The 18,186-nt window shown below is 43.6% G+C and overlaps 1 protein-coding gene across 4 annotated transcripts in view; it reads right to left on the bottom strand.

Moving 5' to 3' along the window:
• Nucleotides 1-1,837: 1,837 nt before the first annotated feature.
• The window catches only part of FARP2 (FERM, ARH/RhoGEF and pleckstrin domain protein 2), a 117,781-nt gene continuing 101,432 nt past the window's right edge, over nt 1,838-18,186 (bottom strand). For 2 of the 4 annotated variants that reach the window (XM_029068760.1, XM_039912480.1), the window contains exons 20-27: nt 16,405-16,473; nt 15,181-15,270; nt 14,391-14,473; nt 12,159-12,277; nt 11,441-11,604; nt 6,565-6,672; nt 5,669-5,820; nt 1,838-3,866 (exon numbers count right to left, since the gene is read on the bottom strand). In XM_029068760.1, the coding sequence (XP_028924593.1) occupies nt 3,776-3,866; nt 5,669-5,820; nt 6,565-6,672; nt 11,441-11,604; nt 12,159-12,277; nt 14,391-14,473; nt 15,181-15,270; nt 16,405-16,473 (876 nt within the window). In that variant the 3' untranslated portion in view covers nt 1,838-3,775. Of the gene's footprint in view, nt 3,867-5,668; nt 5,821-6,564; nt 6,673-7,433; nt 8,096-11,440; nt 11,605-12,158; nt 12,278-14,390; nt 14,474-15,180; nt 15,271-16,404; nt 16,474-18,186 lie in introns of those variants that run through there. The other 2 variants (XM_039912481.1, XM_039912482.1) reach the window with 2 other exon arrangements.

Genomic DNA, 18,186 nt, shown 5'->3' with positions numbered 1-18,186 from the left:
AGGGAAAGATGGATATGTAAAAAGTAGTACAGGTGACTTAAGTGCTGATGGTAGCTGGAAGCATAAGACGTGGGAAATAGAATAATTAGTCAGGGAAAGCCTCTTGGAGAAGGTGGTGGTTCAGAAGGGCTTTAAAGATGAGGAAAGCTGTGGTCTGGTGGACTTGAAGCAGGGAGCGAGTTCCAGGCAAGAGTAAAGGTGTGAGTGACAGCAAGAGTTACTGCCTTGAGAAGGCAGCACGGGGAGGTGAGCTTGGGAGGAAAGGGGTGAGCAATCAAAGACAGCTGATGGTGTGTGTCTCACAGCTTGCCCCTCTAGACTAAGCTCATGGACAGGGACCGTGGCTACCAACTCTGTGTTGTTGTACTCTTCCAAGTGCTTAGTAAAGTGCTCTGCATACAGTAAGCACTTAATAAATACCATTGGTTTACTGATTGAGGCCAAGGTCGGGAGTTTCTGCTTGATGCAGAGCAAGAATGTCTAACCTTGGAGGTTTCTGATGAGTGAGGAGACATAGGCAGGATGACATTTTAGAAAAATGATCTGGACAGCAGAGTGCAGTATGGACTGGAGAGGAGGAAGAGCAGCAGGAGAATGCTCAATGAGGAGGTGGATACGGTGGAGTGTTCATTTGGATGGATCAGTCAATCAGTGGTGGTATTTACTGAGCACTTACTGGATGCACAGCACTGTACTAAGCACTTGAGAAAGCAGAATAGAGCTGGCAGACATGGTCTCTTTCCACAAGGAGTTTACAGTCTATTGGCGGTGGGAGGAGAAAACAGAGATTAAAATAAATGACAGTGATTTGGCAAGGAGGTGGTCACTGGTGACCTTGAAGAAGGTGGTCTCAGTGAAAGGGACAGAAAACAGATCGAAGTGGAAAGAAGGGAATTGGAGGAGGGGGCGGAAGGGGGTGGGGGGAGTACCCAGCCCTATGAAGGGGCTTGGGCAAGAATGGGAACAGGTTTATGGTGCACTGGTTGGAGGGTAGGTGCAGTAGGAGCCAGAGAAGGGAGAATCAAACATCGTTAATGTTTCCTCAGCCACCCCCTCTTGGCCCTCCCTAAATTATACCTCATTTTGACAGCAGGCCTTTGCCCTCCTCTCATTCGACCGCCTTCATACAGAGAGGATCAGGAGTGGCCTCATTCTCCTTTGTGTGGATTACTCCCATTGTCCAGGTAGAAAGGGAAAATGACATTCATTTGACAGCAGTCTAAATAAATAACTGCTTATATTGCAGACATCTTACCTGGGCTTATTTCTATTATGAAGAGGTGGGAACAGCAGGAGGTTGGTCTCTTCCAGTTGCTGCACGTCAGGAGAATGAGTTACCTCCTGGCTTTGGGCAGGCACTGGTTTAGCAGAACAGACACCGTACAAACAGCACTGTAAAAACTCGTCACGGTTCTGCCAATTCAGACGTACAAAATGTTCCACGACTCTGGTTCTCAATAGGCTGCTGGGGAAGCCAACTAATGAAAAGCTTCCAAAAAGAACAAAGCAGAGCTCCTTCAGAGCCATTCACTTGGGACCCAAGTCACGCTTGAGCTTGGATGTTGTGGGCAGGGAATGGATCTGTTATATTGTACTCTCCTAAGCGCTTAGTACAGTGCTCTGCACACAGTAAGCGCTCAATATATATGTCGGATTTGACTGATTGATTGGACCTTCCCAGGTCTATGTTGCATCCTTACTTTAACCCCGTATTTGACTGGAGTCCCAGAAAGAAAAGATTCCCTAGAAGAGATCGGCCACGTGTCCTTTAACTAAAGAGCATGTTGCCACTCCCCTGCCCCCTGACAGTCTCCTGAGAATGAAGATGCATACGCTGTTCTTTGAACTGAGATGCTATTTATTTCTAACAAAATTTATACTCATCATTGGCTTGTAAAGGTTGTGTCTAGCAATGCAGATATTTGTACATCTAAAACCATTTAGTAAAAAAAAATGAGGACACTAATAAATTAAAAAAAAAACCCAGAAAAATGTACTTACAATGGACTTTCCACCATTATGACACAGTGGTTATGGAGAATGAATGTTTGTTTGGTCTCTATTTCCTCCAAGGAGCATGTGAAGACAGCAAGCGAATCCTTTATTCCTTGCCTAATTCCAACCCAATTCCATAAAGAGAGGGGAAAAAAAATCTCAGCAGGTTGGGAAGAGGAGGAGAGGGGCAAGAGTGGAGGGGGATATTTCACGGCAGTCCAGCAGCTCTGGCTTTGCACACGGTTTTTGTTCTCCTCTTCCCAACTACACTCACGACATACAGGACCCTCTCTTCTTTCTCCCTCCCACTGTAACCCTTGACCAAGCAATTTTTGATCTCTGAAGCACGACTTCTCAGATCTCAGCCAAACCACATCACCACTCTCCATGCCATTTTGAACCCTAACAACATTCCTGGACCTTAAATCAGAAGCATCAAGACTTTGGCCCAACTGAAGTCTACATCAGCCACATGCCAGGGACATGAAGGGCTTGATCTACTCTGTGCAGAGTGAAAGAGGCTGCAGCTGTCTTGGTCTTTAATCTGGAGGCTCAGCCCCCTGTGGAGTTTGCTCTGTGACATGTCATGGGGCCGGGCTTGCCTTTGCTGGACTCGCTGTGTAAAGGAACCTGCAGCGACTCCCACGAGGTCATTAACCCGGCCTTAACCCTACTATGGTCAGGAATGAATCTAGCACCTTTCATCCAAGGCATTTGAAAACAATTTCAAAAATCTCAATCCTCACATCAACCCTGCGAGGTAGGTAGCACGTGTTACTAGCCCTGTTTGACAGATGAGGAGAATCGAGGAGTTAATAACATCGCCCCTCGGGGAGGTCGCGGCAGCGCCCGAATGAACATCGGAACTCTAAACTCCCGCCTCCAAAGCCAGCCTCCCTCTGCAGTGATGCTTTAGCATTCTATGATAGTGGATTGGAAAAAAGCTTATGTGTCAAACACAAAGAATCCCAAAGAAACTGGGCAACACTTTAACATGCGGTAAAAAAAAAATCTACTCAGTTTTAAAGCAAGATAATTAGTCAAATTTACCACACCGTTCCATCTTAACTAAGAGCAAGTTTGAAATTTAAAAAGCAAAACACCCTTACATTCCCCCCAACCCATCTAAAAGTAGTTAATCGCTGTGGGTCCTTCGTAAACCACTGTCTTTCCTATGCAAAGGTAGAAGGTGAATGTTAGTCTTCTACTTCGAGGCCTCTGCCGAGCCTCTTGAAAGCAGCCAATTTGTTGCCCAAAAGTAACAGGAATGTAAACTGGCAACACTCCACACTGGTAGAGAGGCTGGGAGCCTCAGGAAAAAAAAGATCTTGGTTCCAGAAAATGCTTCTTAGTGTGGCCCATAATGACCCCACTAATCTCTACTATATTCCTGGCATTTTCTCAACAGTTGGTCAAAATGGAAAGGACGGGTACCCTACGGCTAAGCGGGACATGCTGCTGAAATACCACACACAGACTACTGTAACCTGAAGACATTACACCCTGCAATATACACTACCACCCATTGGCAAATGGAGATTTTCTCCCTTTAAACATTTGGAGTGATTAGTCAACGCTACAGCTCCTCCAACACAGGTTCAATAGAAACTGAGACTCTTTTCTGAGGATCAGTATCTCAGCCACCTTCACCCGTCGGCCATCACTTATCTTGTCCATCAACTTTTACCACGAGCTGTTGGAGTTTCTCTTCCTAACTTGACCAGTCAAGTCCAGTCCCCATTAACAGAAGTCTGAAGCTACAGGCCAGGCTCTGCCCGCCTTAGTCTGTTTGCAAATCCTGGTCATCTTTGGCCATCACCAGGCTGCTCCTCCCAGGAGAGTTTGTGGCTCTCTTTATCACCTCCATCCACCTGGAGAGAAAAAGTGGGAATTGACCCTGTTTAGTAAACTAACTGGTGAGTCCCTGCTAATCACTACTGGGCAGGGTAATGGTGAACTTTTTCTTTTGGGGGAGGGACCCCTTGGGAGAGGAGAACCAGGAAATGGAATCCATGGTGTTCTAATAATTGGTTACTAAATTTACAGCTCATTTGCTGAGATTTTCTCCAGGGAACCATGACCCCCATCGAGAGATTTTCTATGCCCCTGAAAATTCACTTTTAATTTATAAAAATTCCACAGTTAAGACATGTCTCTCCCCCCGCCGCTCTAAATTTACCAACACACAGGGTGATAAAGTGGGGTGAGGCCCACTTTCCTAGGTATCCATCTGTTGCAGTCCCATTGTGGGATTATGCCACTTTAACGCTCACGAGAATTTTGGCTCAAATAGCCTTTAAAAGAAAAGTCACCATGGCTACAAAGGATTTGGCCTTAAAGGCCAAAAAATAAAAAGCTTAATCAATGCAACACTAAAAGCCGTTGTCTCAATTCCTTTTTCCCACGCAGGGCTGAATCACTTTTCCATTTGCAGCTGCAGTTTTTCACATAAAAAAGGGGGAAAGGGCAGGGCAGAGGTTTTGCTAATGAGGGCGGCAGTCCTGAGGGGAGCAAATGTGGACGGTTCAGGGGCAGAAAAGACTATCAGCTCTGTGTGGGCAGGGAATGTGTCTTTGAATTCTCTATCCTATCCCATCTGGACTGCTACATTAGCCTCCTTGCTGACCTCCCTGCCTCCTACCTCTCCCCCTGCCCCAGTCCATATTTCACTCTGCTGCCCATATCATTTTTCTACAAAAAGTTCAGTCTGTATTTCCCCATTCCTCAGGAACCTCCTGCAGTTGCCCACCACCTCTTCATCAAAGAGAAATTTACCATTAGCTTTAAAGCATTCTATCACCTTGCCGTCTCCTACCGCACCTCCCTGATTTCCTATTACAACCCAGCCCACACGTGCCACTCTTCTAACGCCAACCTACTCACCGTACCTCGATCTCGTCTTTCTCACTGCCGACTGCTCACCCACGTCCTGCCTCTGGCCTGGAACTCCCTGCCCCTCCCTCTATGACAGACCATCACTCTCTCCACCTTCAAAGCCTTATTGAAATATCTCCTCCAAGAGGCCTTCCCCAACTAATTCCTCATTTCTCCTACTCCCTTTCCTTTCTGTGTCACCCCTGCACCTGGATTTGTACCTTTTAATCACCTCACCCCAGCCCCACACCACTTATGTATGTATCTGTAATTTCTTTTATGTTTGCCTCCCCATCTAGACTCTGAGCTCCTTGTAGGCAGCCCCACAACACTTATGTATATATCTGTAATTTCTTTTCATGTCTGTCTCCCCCTCTAGATTCTGAGCTCCTTGTGGGCAGAGAACCTGACTACCAACTCTTTTGTACTGTACAAAGTGCTTAGTACAGTGCTCCGCACACAATAAGCACTCAATACGTTCCACCGATTGAGAGTCGAAGCCAGCAGACAAGCCTGGACCTCTCTCTGTATTAAACTAGATAACATACCACACTGCAAAACTTGGAGAAACACATCTCTCCACTTCCCCTTTGCTCTCAAATAGTGACTTGATTGCTTCTTCAGCAATGGTCATTTTGGAATATACAATGCCGGAAGAATACTCCTGCATCATATATGAAGTCTTAGAGGCCAATATACATGGTCCCAAAAGAGGATTAATAGCATAGATATGAACACGGAACAATCAGATTTTGAAAGCACAGTCGGGCTCGATAAAGAAAAAAGGGGTTAAAATTACCTCTCGAAGGTATACTTGCTCTCAGCCCTGAAGAAGTAGACATGGGATTTGAACTGAAGCTTGAAGACGTATTCCTTGTGAATATTGTCTGCCTCTATGGGGATGCTGATTGTGTAGCCAAGCAGCGGAAGACTAGCCAGTGGGTAATCATCCTGAAAAACAGCCAAATCACACAGTCTTAATGAAACCTGCCCTTGACCGGCTTACGTGTGGGACACAGGTTCCCTGCCCTTTCGGACTCCACAGAGAACAGTGGTCTTTCTGTTACCAAATATAAGATGACGAAAGGGCACCTATGCTTAATAACTGGAAGTTTTTAAGCTCTCTGACAGCGGGATCATACCGTCTACCATGTGCATGCTCCTCAGTGCTCAGTTCAGTGTGCTGCACACTGATGCTCTATAAATACTAGTAGTGGTGACAGTAATAAAGGTGAAGAAAAAACCAAAAGTTTCTTCCCTATTCCTCACCACTGCTTTCTCTGAGATTTTTCAGGCTCCAGAATACGGGAGATTACACAACCAGAGTGCAGCCACTATTGTCATTTTCAGGAGAGACTCACACTCTGAAGGCCCATACTGTTGTTCAGGATCCCATACCCCTCCCTAACCCCCACTCACCCCCAGCCCAGGTGGTGGCTCTGCTAACTGCAAAGATGGAGTCACGGATGGGGAGGATAGGGGCAAGTGGAGGGCTCGGGACACCAGAAGCATCATCTCAAACCCCAAATACCCCACAAACGGGTGATGATGCCCAGTGTGCCCGAGTAGGCGAGCCAGCCAGATTGCCTTGGCAAGACGCCATCTCCAGACAAGGCACTGGAGCTTGGTCTTTGCCCTGAATCTCAGTTCTTGATCCCCTTAACATCAAGAGCCGCACCTCTGCCCCACCCATACCTGGTGAGTTTTGTAGAAAAACAAACAGAAATTGGTGAATACCACCCAGAGCTTCTGCCAGCCGTTACTGTTTTTGAATTTTCTTAGAAGGTAGCCTGAAAGCTGGTTCTGCCAAGAAAGAAACACAGGACACAGTGTGAGGCCACCATGCTGAGAGGCATCCAAAACCCACATACGGTCCCTCAAGCGCCTTAGTTGGGAATTGGACAGATCTGTTCATAAAGCTTTCTGCAAGGATTTTGGGGAAACATTTAAGGAATTTCTCTCTGGGTTTTATTCCTTTGATGTTGAATTTACTCGCCCAAGCAAAACAATCCCTTCATGCACCTAAAAGATTTAATTTGTTTTATGCTAATCTACATTGGGGGAGGGTTTTAAGGACTACTGCTCAAAGTAAATCTCTGATTTGTAGTTTCAACATATTGCGGATTCAGTGTTCCCACCTTTCAAAACAGTACCCAGCCTTGGGTAACCCCCGGAGCTTATCCTCACCTTCTTTCCAGACCAAGGCCGACCCTCTTATCAAAATGAATACCCTCCAAGACACCTGACATAACAATATAAATACAAGAAAAGCAGGGAGCATAGGAGACAAAGGAGAGATAGAAGAGGGGAAGCAGCTTGAAGCAGCATGGCCTAGTGGAAAGAGCCCAGGCCCGGGGTTCTATTCCCGGCTCTACCACTTGTCTGCTGTGTATCCTTGGGCAAGTCACAACGTCTTGGGCTTCAGTTACCTCACATGTAAAATGGGGATTAAGATAGGGAGCCTTCTGTGGGACAGGGACTGTGTCCAACTGGATTATCTTGTATCTACGCCCATTTATCAGTACATTGCCTGGCACATAATAAGTGTTTAATAAATGCCATTTAAAAAGAGACTGTGGGGAGGGGCTGCAAGAAGGATTCTGGTAACTCTCAAGGAAAGGAGAGAGAACCTCCCTGGATGAGAATTCATATGCTGCCTCTTATGGACCTCTGCAGACCCCAAACTGGGGGGGTCTGTTGGAATGCCTTTTGCCAAGGAGGGTGCTCCAGTAAAATAAATCTGCAGCCAAACTGCGATAGAGATCAGTAAGAGAGTAGTGTGGCAAAGAAAGGCAAATAGGCTGAGGGAAAAAGGTTTAAGAAAATAAAAATTCAGCCACACAGGATGCAGAATGACATAGGCTTTTGGGGAAAATAAAGGGAGGAGTAAAATAACCAATCATGCTGTGCACAGTATTTTTGTGCTAGGTGACTTAGAAATTGACAGTCTAACAAAGTGATTTCCCAAAGATCAGAGCTAAGAGCCCAACTGTGACTTGCAGGGAACACGGAAGGAGAGAAGACATCATTTAGGATTATCAACAGTCAAAAACCACTTTAGATTCAGATCCCAAAAGATCATTTTTAGTTCAAAGGGCTTAAGGAATCTTTACCTGAATCATGCACAAGTAATCTGAGAGCGACAAGCTCTGGTTCCGGTACCAGCACACATGGGTGATTGTATTGGGCCTCTGGCCCTGGCTCAGCAAATAGCGAAGAGGAAGTTCTGGAGAAACAGCAAGAGAGCAGAGAACTAAACAGGGGCCAATAGAGAGCAAGAGCGGAATAGCTTTGGAATAAGAAAAATCAAGTGAGGCCTGGAAAGGAAATGTTACGGAAACCAAGATTTGGAAAAAACAAATGGGTTAGAAAAGGAAAAGTAACACAGTAAGTGAATGCCATGCACATCTGATATTTCCTTTAGCTGAAAAGAGGTCAGTGATAAGGAAGTGTGATTGGAATGGATGGCATGAGCAGCTTTTCCTAAGGGCAAGAAATCAGATGATCTCTTGGTTAGAGGACTAGCCCTGGTGAGCTTGCTTTCCTCATAGCCCACAAGAGGCTTGAGTTTCCATGACTAAAAGCATGGACAGGGTCCATCTGAATACAGACTGGAATGGTGTTCTGATTCCAGTCTGATTCATGGATAAAGCACGGATCTGGGAACCAAAGGATTTGGGCTCTAATCTCAGCTTGCTCTCTGGACTGCTGTGTGACCCTGGACAAGTCACTTGGCTTCTCTGTGCCTCAGTCTCCTCAACTACAAAATGCGGATTCAATACCTGGACTCCCTCCTACTTAGACTGTCAGCCCCCTGTGTGTTTGGCAATTTGGTGTCATTTGCAAGCCCAACAGCCACATTTTCCAAACTCAGTGTCGGTCTGGGACGGTATGTTCATGCACAGAACATTAGTTCTCTTTTGTTTTCATTCAAATTTGGAGGCTTGAAATAAATGATTCTGAATCAAAACTGTGCAGCTGATTCTATTGCTAGAAAAAAAAACAAAAAAAATGCACGACTCTGGAGATACAGTTGGAGCCTACTAAACAAATTTGAACTCTGGTGACTGCCAAAATGAGATCTGCAGGGAATTGAATTTGGCTAGAATCACCATATAAAACACTGTGGAAAATGTCTTTACTAACTTTGTATGCTTTAATTAATTGTTTATTGACTGAATAAAACATTCAATAATTGCTAAGGGTGTGTCACTGTATGAGCAATATCTATTTATATTTCTATTTTCCAAAGGGAAAATTTGACCTAACTCGGTTTCGCTTAACACTCATTTTTAGGAGGGTTCAGCAAGAGCTGACACTTCTAGTCTCATGGAGAAAGAAGACCTAAGTGAGTACGAGAGAAAGCCATTTTGATTAAAAAAAAAAGTTTGAAACAAAAAAAAAATTCAGAAGAATCCAACTTCAACAAGCAACCATCAGGCAAATTTTCAGAAACGTTTAGTTTCCCTTCTAAGAGCTAATTACAGTTAATTTGATTTAGGGTTCTCAAAGCATGGATTATTTGATCTGTTTTTAAAGTAGCTCAACTCAGTTACATTAATTCCTATAGAAAAATCCTGCTTCAACTCCTAAACATAGTCCGGAAAATAACTTTTTCAACTCCTTTAAATTGATTAGATTTAAAGAATGCTCTGTCATTTTGATTGCAAATATTTCTTTACAAATGTGATCTTTAACTTGTCAGTAATTTAACTCGGTCCTCTGCAAATGCAATATGACATTGATGAAATTCATAAAATTCTTTCATTTATTAATCTAAGTGTTTGCCCCCAGAACCATTAATTGCCCTGGCTCTGCCAATTGCTTGCTTTGTGACCTTGGATAAGTCACTTAACTTCTCTGTGCCTCACTTTCTTCAACAATAAAATGGGGATTAAATCCTACTCCCTTCCACTGAGGCTATGAGCCCCATGTGGGACAGGGACTGTGTCCTACCTGATTAGCTTGTAGTTACCCCAGCATTTAGAACAGTGCTTGACATATAGTAAGCATGTAACAAATGCAGTAACAACAGTAATGATAATTGCTGTGGGAAAATTCAGCTGGCTTATGTTGCTTCACATGACCTTTTTTTTAAAAAAAAAAATGAACAAATTGAGTGTGCTAGGTGAAAACTGCCTGTACTATTTATCTCTTTCAGTATTGATGCAGTTTCTTGGAGCAGGGCTCTGAATAAATGACAATAGCAATAGACATCCCTAGAATGTTCTGCAGTAGTTACTCTGCCAATGGGAAAGAAGTTGGAGTTTAAAAGTGGAGGTGAGAAAGCATCTGCAAAGGGATAATAAGCCTCTTCAGCCTGAAGCCAAGGGCCTGAGCTAATTACCTTCACAGGACACAAAATGTTTCCATCAAGTCAAGTCTTCAAACTGGGATACGTTCCACAGTGATTCAATTTATAATAGACATATTTCTATGATATGCAGGCTCTATAGGAAACCTTCAATCTTCAAACTTATAATTTAGGAGTGTAGTATGGCCTAGGGGAAATAGCAAAAGCCTAGGAGACAGAGGACCCTGGATTCTAATCCCGGCTCTGCCACCTGTCTGCTGGGTGATCTTTGGCAAATCACTTAACTTCTCTCTGCCTCAATTCCCTCATCTGTAAAATGGGGATTAAGACTGTCAGCCCCATGTGGGACAACCTGATTAGCTTGTATCTACTCCAGTGCTTAGAACAGTGCTTGGCACATAGTAAGCGCTTAACAAATACCAATATATTCTAATCCTGACTCTGCTGCTTGCCTGCTGGGTAATTTTCAGCAAGTCACTTAACTTCTCTGTGCCACAGTTCCCTCATCTGTAATCCTACTCTCTCCTACTTAGACTGTGAGCCCCACGTGGAAGAGGAACTGTGTTCTATCTGATTACCTTGTATCTGCTCCAGTGCTTATACGGTGCATGGCACATAGTAAGCACTTAATAAATCCCACAGTGATTATCATTACTCTTAATAATGACAAGAATTGTAATAATAAATCATTTTGTGCTAGGAAAATATGCTAGAGAAATATTCAGTGGAGGTCTGCAATGTGCAAAGGTGGATGTCCTGGAAAAGGAGGGATGGTGAGGGTGATCCAGGGTAAGCAAGACCCGGGGTAAATGAGGCCCGAGGGGCGTGAAGCCCAGGGAGGGCGAGCCTGGGGTGGGCGGTCTGTGAGACCCAGGGTAGGTGAGACCTGGAGTCCGTGAGGCTGAGGGTCGGCCACTGCTACAGGCAGGCCCCTCTGGGGCCTGGGCAGGGCTGGTGGCATGAAGTATAGGAGGATGTCTTCACGTGCCAACCCTGTCCTACAAAAGCCTTGTCTAATTTCTGTGCGAAGGAGTCTTCGCCTCACAGCAGAAGGGCACGACTGTCCAGAGGAGGGAGAAAAAACAGGCTCAAATCCCTTATGCTCTCACTGAGGGAGTCTCTCCCTCCCCAGTCGGCCACAGGAAAGAAGTGATGAAATGAGAAACCAACAGACAGCCAGACGAGGGATCGAGAATGCCGAGAGAATGCCGAGACAGAGGGACGGTCAGACAGAAGGGGGTGTGCCCTGGCGGGTACCTCGACAGCCACACTGTGGTCGGTCATGGAGACACTGGTGTTGCGATACCAGCACACGTGCAAGGTAGTATTGGCACGGTGGTGATTTTGCCTGTCCAAGGAGTTATGTGAAGACTGAGTATCTTCTTCAGATTCCTGTTCTAGAGAGAGCTCATCTGAGGATCCTGGGGGAATGAGAATTCAGTAGCAGTTTAACGAAATCAGGACCCACAAGCAACACGAGAAGTCGAGCTTACCTTTGAATTCAAGAAAAAAAGAAACTAACATTTACACATCTTAGGTGAGTTATGTGGAGCGCTGATTAAGCCTTCTTCATTCAAGGTAATTTAGTGACAGGTTTGTATTTATCAAGGCACGTCCTTCAGAAAGGAATAATGTGAAATAAAGCCTCATCTGGGTGGGGGGAAATGTGAATGCTAAAATAATAATACTCTAAGCTTCTGATAAAAAGCAATGAGATGTCACATTGCCAGAGGATAAATACTGAGCTAGAAAATTCTTCCCAGATTTCTAGGATGTTAGCTGGAGAAATTGTCTCGGCCTGCTTATATTACGAGTGAGGTAAAACATTTAAGAGGAGTCCTCCAGATGCCATGACTGATTAAATAAAGAAAGCGTGTACTGTAAAATCACTCCCTATGGGCTACTGATATGTAGCCCAACCCCTCCCATGGAGCATCTTCAACATTTATTCCCAATAACGGAAAATAGCACTTACTGTTGGAGCGGTTATATCTGGCGTTTGCAAGGAGCGTTTCAGATTTTTCACTGGATTTCTTGGCCATCTCGATTGCAGTGTTTAAGTCTTCCATCCATTTCCCCATTTCCAGGCGAGTGCTGTAAGGGAGACCAGGGATTACTCGCCTGATTCCTGCCTCAACTCAACGAGCAAACCCTATAATTCGAAAAGGCTTGAAGCTTCTGCTTCTGCATGCAGGAGAGTACTGGTCCAGGAGCAAATGTGCATTCTGGCAAAGGGGGCCATCCCTGCAGGATCAATGAGATGACAGGGATTTCCCCCCTTGCTTTCAGTCAGGTTGAAGAATTCCCACCCCTCTGTGGCAAAGCCAGTTTCAGGGTAATAGTGATGCGTCTCATTCTCCTACGCACCAGCTTGGGGCTGGGATAAAGTCTTAGTGAGGGCCCGAGGGCTTCCAAAGCCCCTCAGGGATGGGGAATGTAAACCTGTTTCCTGTGGGGAGGTAGTCTCTTCAGATATTCTAAGCTTGTCCTCTAGACCATGAGCTGCTGCAGGCAGGGAACGTGTCTACCAACTCTGTTATACTGTACTCTCCCAAGTACTTAGTACAGCAATCTACACTCAGTAAGCACTTAAAAAACACCACTGCTTGATTGTTGGGAGTGCCCCATGTGAAACATGATGTCCAAATCACAAGGCCATCGATTTATTTTTGCCTAAGCCCAACTGCCCACATTCACTGGGCCTCGATGTTTCAGAAATCTTGGCTGCAATGCATGGATCTACTATCAGTTTACAATAACTAAACCTGGCTGATGCTTGATTTGATTGGGAACTAAAGCTTCATGTCTCCTCTGGAGTTGCTGAAATTTCTGAAATTATGGACTCTACTGTCGTGAAAGCTGAGAGTCCAAATGAGTTGAAAGGCTACATGGGGAAAGATCCCTGACCTCACATATCTCTTAGAAGAAGCACTGGTCACCTCAAGTTGAGAAGGTAAGGAAGAAAGATGGGACGAGGGATAGTGGACCATATGAGAATGGAATTCTGACTGGATATAATTATGGTACTTGTGCTTACTATGTGTCGAGCATTGTACTAAACGATAGGGTAGATCCAAGATCATCAAGTTGGACACAGTCCTTTTCCCATGTGGGGCTCACAGCCTAAGTAGGAAGGAGTAGGATTTAATCTCCATTTTGCAGCTAAGGGAACTGAGGCCCAGAGAAGTTAAGTGACTTGGCAAAGGTCACACAACAGACAAGTGGCAGAGCCGGAATTAGAACCCAGGTCCTCTTACTCCCAAGCCCATGTTCTTTTCTCTAGGCCACGCTGCTTCACACCCCAATTACACCAACTTGTTGATGTTGCTGTTGAAATGAAAAATGGAAAAAACTATCTGGACTGAAAAAGGTGATCTTACTAGCTTCAGGTCATTCTCTTTATTAAATGCTGAAAGAAGATGTCATGAGTTTTGTTTCAAAAGCTTCTACATTTTCAGTCTTATTCTATTAGTGATTTTTACAATGTTTATAGACCACATAAAAGACTTAGCCGCTCCCCACTTTGAAAATTTCAATCAGAAAAGTCACTTGAAAATACCTACAACATTCTGTTCTATGTGATGTTTTTGTGCTTAGGCTACAGTTCTAAGAGTGGAGCAGTAGGGCACGATTCTATTTGGCCTCATGCTTTAGGAAGATTGGCAATACAGAGTTTCATCAACAGGTCTCAAAAATTATTTTTCTTTCAAAAATTCCACTGGTGGAGACACCAAATTTTTCCCAACTGCTCTGGGTTACGTTCTAAAATGTTGGATCATTCTGTAAGTCAAAAAGTCCTTCTTTGGGTGCATCCACACTCTGCTCTGTTGTGATTTGGAATTATTTTCTATCACGTGATCCTTTGCAGGTGAAGAACAATTGTTTGCCACCCTTCTCATAAAAACCATCATAAATCTGAAGAACATTATTACATCACCTCTTAGCCATCTCTTCTCCAGGATAAACAACTCCAATTCCTCCACCCTTTCTTCACTGCACTGATTTTCTATCTCTTCAAAGCGTTCCTACACCCTCTCTTGGGACCAACTCCAGACATTTTCCTCCAGACTGTTAGCTTGTCCTCTACACTCTAAGCTTCTTATGGGCAGCGAACGTGTTTGCTAATTCTGTCACATTATACTCTCCCAAGAGATCTTTTACTATGTCTGAAAGTGCACCCCAAATTCCCTGCTCAGAATCAGCTTACCTGGCTGCGACCACTATGGTTTTATGAGCTGAATAGATAGTGAAACAGTGTGGAACAGACCAGTCAGTCTCACTTTCTTCCACCTAAGGAGAGGAGAAAAGACACAAATCACAGAAAATACAGGTAGCTGAATATTAGCTTCATCAGTACATAACGGAAAAACAATCTGAAAACTGATTGAGATGTGTTGATTAAATTCTATCTGCCTTTACATGGAAATTCTAAAGGATTAGGAACTAGCGCTACAGTGCTGCTTCTGCTGACTAAATGCAATCGCCAATGGGTGGCCAGGAACGGCTTCTAAAATGTTACTCACCGGGGGATCCAGTACTATCAACTGTAAATCAAGCACAGAAAAACAGGAACATTTTCATTATAAAGCTGCCTGGCAGAGTGGGAAGAGGGTTAGGACTGGCAAGGAAGAAGCTGTCACATGTATGGGATGGAAAACAAAGAATAGATTTATATTCCCAGATGGTACTATATTATGAGAAATGAAATAAACACTAATTGCTTTGATACAGGGGTACAAAGATTAAGAATCTCACCTAGGTAGCTCTTCTTATAATGAATATTGACTCGATAGGAGACGATATTCCTGACCACTTAGGCTAAAGGGGTTTGCCAGTTTGGTATCTTTGGTAATCTTAAAATAACACATGGCTTCTAAGTCACACTGCCTACTAAGCAAATGCCCAGTGCTTTCATATCAGACAACGGTACAGCAACTGAAAGAAGTGATTGAGATACTGAGTAGAGACTGAGGGAAGAGTTATTAAAAATGACTTACCAGCATACCATGAAGAGGGAGATGGCCATGAATTTTGAAATGATTAGAACCCGTGACTCCTTTGCTTGTATATAACAACATATCTGAGAACTAAAATATTAAAAGGGTAAAATGTTTAAAACATTTTTTAAAAAACATGCAGAAGCAGGCTTTGCTCAGTTTTCTAAAAGCAAATGTAAATTATGAATCTGAGATAGATCTGCGGCCATGACCTAAAATAGATAAATGTTCAATCTCTGAGCCATGATTCCTTATTTCTAAAATTTCTTGTAACATGTTCTTTTGCTACTGTCCCTCTCAGGGATTCTGAATTTATCCTAAGCCATGGAAAAATCAGTCATTGTATCTCAGGCCAAGAATAGACCAGAAAAGGGTATAAAATTTACATATGTGGTATTAGATATTGTTCCCACATTGGACAGGATTTCAACCTCTTTGGGCTCATTTTGGAAGCCATCTGACTGAATGACTAAAGCAACAAGGGGCCCAAAGTTTGGGGTGCTATTCCCAAATTTGCCAGTGATTCATAAATTTGAGTAAATCCTCTAATCTCTCTGTGACTAAGTCTACAACTGCAAGATGATGGTGATGATAAGCCCTATTCTTTTCATAAACCACTAACAAATGTTAATCATATTTTTCTGTAAGATATTACATATTTTTATTGCTCATCACTCTTAGTTCCTAGGTCCCTATTATTTTATACTGCAGATAAAACAGTCTACTGACTGCTTTACTTAGTAACAACAAATGAGAAACAATTTCTCTCTACAAGAAGCACTGAGCAAAAGAAAGCCTAAATGAAAGTTTGACTAGGTTATCTAACATTCACTTGAAGTTGCCTTGCAGAGATGGGAAAAAAGTTTACTAGCTCCCCGACTTTCCATGAGCCTTTGCCCATTTTCCAAAATGATAAATTTCACTTGGTATTAGGAGCAGAAATCACCAAAAGAAATCCAGTACCAGTGTGGTGATGGTCATATTTTCAGTACTACTTGAGTTTTATTGACTACACCTGGTTTCTTTAAAGCTTAATTCAATTTCTTTCTGGCTCTGGTTTGTGAGTTTAGGTTATGCGGTTTGGCTACTTGAATGAATTATTGCATCAAATTAAGTTGATCTATTGGGAACTATGAATAGGAAAATTAATCAATAGCATTTATGGAGGACCCACTCTGAACAGAGTACTAAACTAAGTAAAAGACACAAGAAGAAAGAACTTACCAGAAAGAACATCCTCTGCTGTAAGCCTTTCTTTGTGAGCTTATAAAGGCAGCCCTCCCGAATAAACTCCTGAGAGAAAAGAAGATTCACCTTTACCTCTCACTGAGTAGCCGATTTTGGGATTGTCCATGCAGTGTAATTAAAGGTGCAAAATGTTTCCACATGAAAATGGGACCACCATTTAAACCACCTGAAACATCTGAGAGAATGTGGCCAGACTTCTAGTTTGTAACTGTAGTGCCACAGAAAGAGATTTCAATTCTGGCAAGACAGCATGAGAATTGCAAAATCCGAGTCCTGAAGATTTTCATATTCATTTTATTTTTCCAATTTTTTTAATGGTGTTTTTAAGAGCTTACGATGTGCCAGGTCCTGTATTAAACACTGGGATGGATACAAGATAATCAGGTTGGACAGAGTCCCTGTCCCTGATGGGGCTCACGGTCTCAGTCCCCATTTTGCAGATGAGGTAACTGAGGCTTGTTTTAAATTAAGTGACTTGCCCCAGGTTACAAAGCAGACAAGTGGTGGACCTGGGATCAGAATCCAAGTCCTTCTGACTCCCAGACTTGTGCTCTATCCACTAGGCCATGCTACTTCTCTTCTCATTTTGTAGCTCAAGCTCAGAGCAAGCTTTCAGCTGAGGGAAGAGTTGAGCATGAGTCTATTTAAATGCGATAACTTAAGAACACGGGAAAAAAAAAATCTCTTCACGTTGTTACGTTTTCCATTTCTCTGTGTCCGAGGGCACAGTTACACAATAACATTAGATTTAGTTGGAATTTTTATTTCCCAGAAGGGTGTTATCAAATAATTTTGAAAAACAAAAGAGATTCCTAAATATTCACCTTGCAATCAATCAAATAATGATATTTGCTGAGCATTTGCTGTACTCAGAGTAATATGATACCTGCCCTCTAGTGGAGATGGCAGACACTAAAGTAAATGTCACATGGGGGAGCAGAGTACACGGAAATGATGATGATTACGGTATTCGTTAAGCACTTACTATGCTCCAAGCATGTACGTAAGTGCTCTAGTGCTGGCAGTATGGACCCAAGAGCTGAGGTGACACGAAAGAGAGAGAGATTAGGATGGGGAGATAAGTTAGTCAGGGAAGGTTTCTGGGAGGAGATATGATTTTAATAGGGTTTTGAAGATGGGCAGCATTGTGGGTTGTCAGATACAAAGAAGTAGGGAGCTCATGAACAAGGGGTTAACGGTCCAGCAGCAACACTTCTCCATCCTTGTTGAGTCCTATGCTCATTTCGTGCAACAGTTGCTTCAGTCTTTTAACTCTCTCTTCAAAACTCCTCTACTCTGGCCCTCCCCATCTCTTGGCCTTAATGACCTATGAAATTTGTTGGTAAAACTGAAACCATTGGAGGTGGTCTCCTTAAAATCTCCCCAGCTTTTCTACAGTCCTTCTTCCTCCAACCCTCTCTTTGACTCTCCAATCCTTCCCAGCAGTATCTCGAGAGATCTCCCTCATTCTCTAAAATTCCACTCCCTCCACCTGTGCTTCTCAGCTCATCGAAGCAATTGCCCCCTCCCCTAATCCCTCCCAGAGCACCATCTTCAACCCCTCACTCCCCAGTGGCTTCTTCCCCACTGCTTTCAAGGATGTCCATGTATTCCTTATCCAAATCTGGCCCCCCTTAAGCCCACACCTACCTCCAGGTATCGCCCTATCTCCCGCCTACCATTCCTCTTCAAACTTCCCTGCCTGAGTTTGTCTCCAAGATGTCATCCCCAGATAAGCCTTAATTTCCTCTTCTCCCT

Source organism: Ornithorhynchus anatinus, chromosome 7 (assembly GCF_004115215.2).
Source record: "Ornithorhynchus anatinus isolate Pmale09 chromosome 7, mOrnAna1.pri.v4, whole genome shotgun sequence".
Lineage (NCBI taxonomy): Eukaryota > Metazoa > Chordata > Mammalia > Monotremata > Ornithorhynchidae > Ornithorhynchus > Ornithorhynchus anatinus.
This window is presented reverse-complemented; position numbering and strand designations above follow the sequence as displayed.